This window comes from Parasteatoda tepidariorum, chromosome 5, assembly GCF_982258835.1.
Source record: "Parasteatoda tepidariorum strain Cologne lab strain chromosome 5, Ptep-v5.0, whole genome shotgun sequence".
In the NCBI taxonomy this organism is placed as follows: domain Eukaryota; kingdom Metazoa; phylum Arthropoda; class Arachnida; order Araneae; family Theridiidae; genus Parasteatoda; species Parasteatoda tepidariorum.
The window spans coordinates 10,031,545-10,038,089 of NC_141759.1; the positions used below are offsets into that span (position 1 = coordinate 10,031,545).

Sequence of the window (6,545 nt, forward strand, 5' to 3'; positions counted from 1 at the left end):
ATCACTCTTACCTTGGATCTCTTTGGTTTTTCTATTCTTTATTTTAACAGTTTTTATCAAATGTAATTAGTTATTTTCAGAAAGTTTCAGCAGATAAGCACTTAGATTTTAATATTGAAGACAAAATTGCAGGACAGGAACACTTTAATTGTCCACTAATCTTCAGATTTCCTGCTATGTTTTAAAAATCTTTATTTGCGAAAACTTTGAGCGTGGCGGACAGCTGGCCGCCTTAAGCGGCTAGTATTAAATAAAATCTCTTTATGATAATTTAAATATATGAATGATTTGTGTCTTCTGTTTTGATGGGCAGATGCATCGATAATTGTTGAATAGGAACGGATCGACTTCTTGTCACAGACCTGGCCAATCACGCGTAACTTGCTCAGCCCTAAAACAGAAGAAATTGAAATTACATGGTTCTTATAGTTATTTTATAATAACTAATTTTAAGGAAATATATAGACAGTCATAACTGTACTTCGACATCACCTCCTACTTCAGAACGCCTCCACACGGTGCCCCATCGTATTCCACCCTAAAGATATACTACAAGATGAAGCTTTTAAGGGTAGAATGCATATGAGATACAACGAAGTCTATTTCATGTAAGAAATAGACTTCAATGTATACCCATTATGAAGTCCATTTGAAGTCTATACCATTATAAGTCAATTTCATGAATAATGACCCTCGTATTTAGTTCCTCCAACTAGAAGAAAAGTGTCATACGACGAAGTTTATATGATTTGGCTAAATTTTAATTGTTATTTCCCTACAATTTGAAATATTTCGGAAACGAGTTCAGAGATAGGCGTGCAAGTTGGCAACCATGCATCAATAAAGATGTTATTGGATCAAAGGGTTTCCTCGAAAACTTATGTTACAGTCTTAATCAACAAACCTAATCCTACTCATATATGTAGAATTAATACTGTGTTCCAGATGCTATTCGGATTCTTAAAACTTTTCAAGGAGGATTTTCACTACTCAGGCACACAATTAGTGAAATTAGGTCAGATTCAGATCTCGGCTCTTAATTAATAAGTATCCATTCCAACTTCCAGTGTAGAAAATATTGCCCGAAAGATCCGTTCATAACTAAAGGGTCCGGAGAGCAGCCATTAAGAGCTTTGACTTTAGAAAACGTTTCCATTAGTAAGGGTAAAACCCTCGTTTTCTATTACGAGGAAATTAGGCTTTTGAAACCGGAAAGCCTCTTAATGTCCTCATAAGATCTTTCAGTCCTTTAAAGGCTATCAAAGAACTGCTACGACATGAACTAGGTCAATCAAATGATCTGGAAATTGATAAAATTTGAAACTAAATAAGTATGTGTAAATTTAGAGTTTAGTTTGATATTTTATGTGAATTTTAAATTGGCATAGTCAGAATATAAAATTTAAATAGGGAAGAAAAACTGCTTCATTGTATTTAAGGCGCCATTTAATTTAATTTTAGGGAAAAAGAGCCAAAAGAAATTAATATACACTCATGTCCATAAATTAAGGATAATGAAGTTCAGGCACAGAAAGAGACAGAAGCCAAACAAATTTGACTTAATTGTAAAGTCTATGTATTAAACAAAAGGTAAAGAACAAAAAAGATGCTATATGTTTGACATAATAAAAATTGCGATTTTTACTCCCTGGAGCAAATTTAAAAAAAGAACCTATGTACAAAAAACAATATAACATGGTTAGTATGATGGTTAATACGGAGTATGTCTCCCGGACGATGCAATACAGGCCGTACAACGCCTAGGCATGCTGAGTATCAAATTATCAATCTGATCTTGGGGAATATTACACCACTCATCAAGCAATGCCCTCCGCAAGTCCGGTAGACAGATTCGAGGGAGTTGACGGGCTGCAATTCATCGGCCAGCATATCCCACACATGCTCTAATGGATTCAAGTCCGGTGAGTATGCTGGCCAATCCATACGAGTGATATCCTCCGCTTGAAGGCATTCGTCTACAATGTTTGCACGGTGAGGACGGGCGTTGTCGTCCATAAACAGAAATTCAGCACCCAAGGCGCCCCGAAACAAACGTACATGTTGTTCCAGAATGACATCCCTATAGATGTGGCCTGTCATCGTTACACTCTGAACATGCAGGTCAGTTCTGGAACCAAGAATAATTCCTCCCCAAACGGGCCATCCTGCACCACCGTAACGGTGTCGTTCAATGGTGTTGTCTTGGTGGTAACGGGTACCTGGCGCTCCCCATATGAAAGTCCGGCGAGAATCAGACTGCAAACTAAACCTGGACTAGTGGGAAAACATCACGCAAGACCACTGTTGCGGTGTCCACAATGCATGCCCTCTACTCCAGGCTAATCGCAGGCAACAGTAAATCGCGGTAAGTGGAACACATCTGACAGGCCTACGAGTATATAGACCAATGTGCCCTAAGCGTCTGTACCCGGCTGCCTTGAAACTGTCGTACCGGTAGCTGAAGAGAGCTGACGAGACAGGTCTGATGCTGTGCTCCGTCTGTTTCTTTTGGCAGTAACTGCCAAATTCGTTCATTCGGCGTTGTAACTCGGGGGCGACCTGTGCTGTAACGTCTACTCACATTACCATCATATTGGAATCGTTGCCAAAGCCTGGAGATGACACTCTGGGAGATTCCAAGTTCCTCGGATGCTTCCAGCTGGGTACGTCCACATTCCAGTCGTCCGATGATTCTGCCACGCAAAAAATCATCCAAATGCTTCATTTGTGACATAACTATGCGGTTATTGCACTGAAAGGCTTTTAAAGCGCTTGTGAACAATTTTACTTCTTTGCCACCATTCCTTATATACTCCTCTCTTACACTCTCGCCATTGTGACGTTCTATCAGCGTCATCTAGTGGTTTCCTGTAATTTGCATATTCTTCTTCAGGATGTGTGTGATAATTCTACAGGGGAAATTTTAATTTTAGAGTTTGATTTCCGAGTGATCCTGAATTATTCTTAATTTATGGACATGAGTGTACTTATAGTCCTGCATTACACAGAGCGTTTAATTTTTTCAATGATTCCTTATTCTTTTTCTAAACAAATGATTATGCATTTTTTCCGCTCTAAATTAAAGTCATAATTAAAGTAAAATTGAAAAAATTCAAAAACTTATATATTTAAACCAAATTTTTGAAAATATTTACAATATATTGCATTGTAAATATTATATATGCAATAATGTTTTTATTTCATAGGTTCACATTAACTTATACAGCATTTACAAGTACTCGATACGCAAAGGGTTGAATTAAGTAAAAACATTTCAATTACCCCCTCCCCCCGAAAAAATAATTTGTGACCTTCACTGCATAACATTTTCAAAGTTAATGCATGTATCCAATTGACTTCCTCTATGTAACTTACTACAGAATATTACAAAAAAAAAAAAAAAAAAAAAAGCACAAGCAGCTTGCAATAAACTATAAAGCTTACTCTACAACTCCATGATGCAACTGAATCTAAAACTCTTACTATACCTGTCTAATACCTGTTTATGGTCAGACCAATCTTATTCTATGCATCCTCTGCCCTTGCTAATATATCTCACTCTCTAATTACGAGTCAATACTGTGAACTTCAAACAATGCATAATAATTGTATTTTTTGACTGGCTAGATTTTTTTTTAATATTGAAGAAGGTTATAAAAATGAATACTGTGCAAGTTTGATCTCCTAAAAAGTCCCCTGTAGAAAACTTCAAAAATCAATTTCGCTCTAGGTAATATTTTTATAAGCGAAATATAAGTATATTTTAAGGGATTCATTTTAAGAAATCAACAACAAATCAAAGTTTTATTTTGCTATATTATTAGTATATGTCTACCTAGTTATGGGCATGCACTCGTTTTTATGAGGCATCGATGTTTTCAGAGTTATGTTCAGTTAAAGTTAGAGAAAAATTCAGTTTTCCTCGTTTTTCTGCCCTAAAATCAAAACCTGACTAGGGCAGGGGTACTTTCCTGGGCCGCCACTTAAGAGGGGGCCCCTGAATCAATAGAAAGTTTATTTTATGTTTCCTTCATTATTGATATTATATATATATATATATATATATATATATATATACAGGATGTCCCAAAACGACCGCATAAACTCTGCACAGCTAGATTCCTCATTGGGAGTACATAAAAACTGCCCAAAGAAGCTTTCCTGTACGATCCATAGTTTACGAGAAAAATACGAAAAACAAAGTATGACGTCACTGCCAGTGCAAGAAAAAAACACTTTATTGGACATATCCTCGGCGTGCTCAAGCCTGCCTCGACATGCACGGCGGACGCTTTGACCATCTGCTTTAAATTGTGCATAGTATACTACTGTTGATATGTTCAATAAAGTGTTTTTTCTTGCACCGGCAGTGACGTCATACTTTGTTTTTTCGTATTTTTCTCGTAAACTATGGATCGTACAGGAAAGCTTCCTTGGGCAGTTTTTATGTACTCCCAATGAGGAATCTAGCTGTGCAGAGTTTATGCGGTCGTTTTGGGACACCCTGTATAGTGAAGTAAAGGGGGGGGGCGAAAAGAAGTTTTTTTCTCCGGGCCCTGCCTAAAATCTTAGTTAAACAACGGCACACAAATAATTTCTTCATTGTATATTAAAATTCACTATTAGGACAAGCTTTGTGACCCAGAACTATCCAGGTAAAAATTTTTGATGCGCTTCCATTGATGGACCGACATAATATTGATGGTAACCATTAATAATTCCATCATGGACCATTATATTTTCTGATGGTAACCAGCAAAAGTAACTATCACCCTAATGTAGGAATTTGAACTGATTTATGATGGTGCATCATAAAAATAGTCAGTTACTTTGATGGTTTGTTCATGTTGAACCATCAGAAATTTTCATCATGGTTTCATAGAAATGTTGGAACGATCATGAACTACAATCGACAAAATGTAGAAATTCGGACTGACTTATGATGGGCCAACATACAAAAAAAAACCAAAAGTTCACAAAACAAAACCAAAAAATCAAGACGAGGATGGTTCAAAAAACGAAAACAAGGACCGTATGCTCCTGCTGAAATCACAGTTAATGAAAAAAACTATTTTTATTCATTGAGAATTCATAACATTTGAATGGATGCTGAACCAGATCAATTTCCACTGCCTCGATGACAAGTTACTAAATACTAACAACTTTAAGGGACACTGCATGCCTTACACTAACAATGTGGTCAATGTCTGCCCGCCCAAAGAGAAGTGATATTTTTAATGCGTTTAATTTTCAAAATTTAAAGTGGCTGATTAACCCTTTAACGCAGATGCGGCTTGTAACCAACCCTTTACAACTATAGAAAAAATCTTGTAATTTTCTATTGAACAAGAGAAAATATAACTGTACATGAATATATTATAAAAACAAAGAGAATTTTAAATTTTTCTACATGTTTTGAACTATATTTAAAAGTTGCCGAGAAATCCAATACCTCTGAGAGAACCGTGGTGGCTCAAGGGATAGAGGGTTTGTTTTCCTATGAGGTGAACCGGATTCGAATCCCAGCAATGGCTAGTAGATACGAAATCCGCATCCGGGTTGCACAGACTACAGTGCTGACATAAAATATCCTCAGTGGTAGACGGATCATGGGTCAAAGTACCTTGCCATTAGGCTAACTGCGGGAGGTTTTCGTGGCTTTCCTCTCCATGTAACGCTAATGCATGTTAGTTCCATCAAAAAGTCCTCCACGAAAGCAAATTTCACAGGCGCCCGGTGGCAGAATGGTAGCGCTTCTCCCGTGCCACAGGTCCTAGGTTTGATCCTCGCCCTGGGCAAGGTTGGCTCAGCCTTTCATCCCTCCTTTGGGTCGATAAATGAGTATCAAGCATGTTCGGGAACTAAACACTGGGGGTTTCGCGTTCGGCTGACCCCCTAACTGGAACATTTGCTCCTGCACCCCAGAGCCCAAGGTCTAGAAAACTGAGATGAGCACAGTATGCCTTGGCCCTCTATGGGCTGTCGCTCCACTGAGTTTAGTTTTTTTTAGGTAGACGGATCATGCGTTAGAGTTTCCTTGCCGTGTGGCTAACCATGGGAGGTTTTCCTGGTTTTCCTCTCCATGTAACGTGAATGGGGGCTAGTTCCAATAGCTACCCGCATTCACATTACGTTTCCCAGCTACTAAAAAAATCTGTTAAATTTCCGGAATTATATTCGTACTAAAATACAAAAAGTAAAAAAGGCAGTCAGAAATCTTTTTCCCTTCATATTCAAAAATTTATCAATAATTAATTTTGTAAATTAAGGAAATTTCAAAGGTAAATAACTGTTGCTCGTAGGTATAAATAACAGCAAATAAGTGCAAATTTTAAAAATTATTGATTTGAAGTTAGCCGTGTTTGGAAGATTTTACCTTTAACGCAGAAAGAGACACCGGTGTTCCATGCTGTATCTCATAACCATAAATTATTAAAAGGCTAAATACAATCTATTTTACTAATTTTGACCTAAAATAATACAAAGTAATAAAAAAGTATAAAAAATATGTTTAATAAAAATTCTCCATCAAAGGTTTGCTTTAT

At 37.1% G+C, this 6,545-nt stretch overlaps 1 protein-coding gene across 1 annotated transcript; it reads right to left on the reverse strand.

Annotated features, from left to right (window-relative positions):
* Positions 1 to 1,776: 1,776 nt before the first annotated feature.
* Positions 1,777 to 2,857, reverse strand: LOC147808557 (uncharacterized). Its single transcript, XM_087162614.1, has 2 exons — positions 2,453 to 2,857; positions 1,777 to 2,274 (listed from the first exon to the last, which is right to left on the reverse strand). Exons 1-2 carry the CDS (start codon positions 2,855 to 2,857, stop codon positions 1,777 to 1,779), a joined length of 903 nt encoding a protein of 300 aa, XP_087018740.1.
* Between the last annotated feature and the right edge of the window lie 3,688 nt (positions 2,858 to 6,545).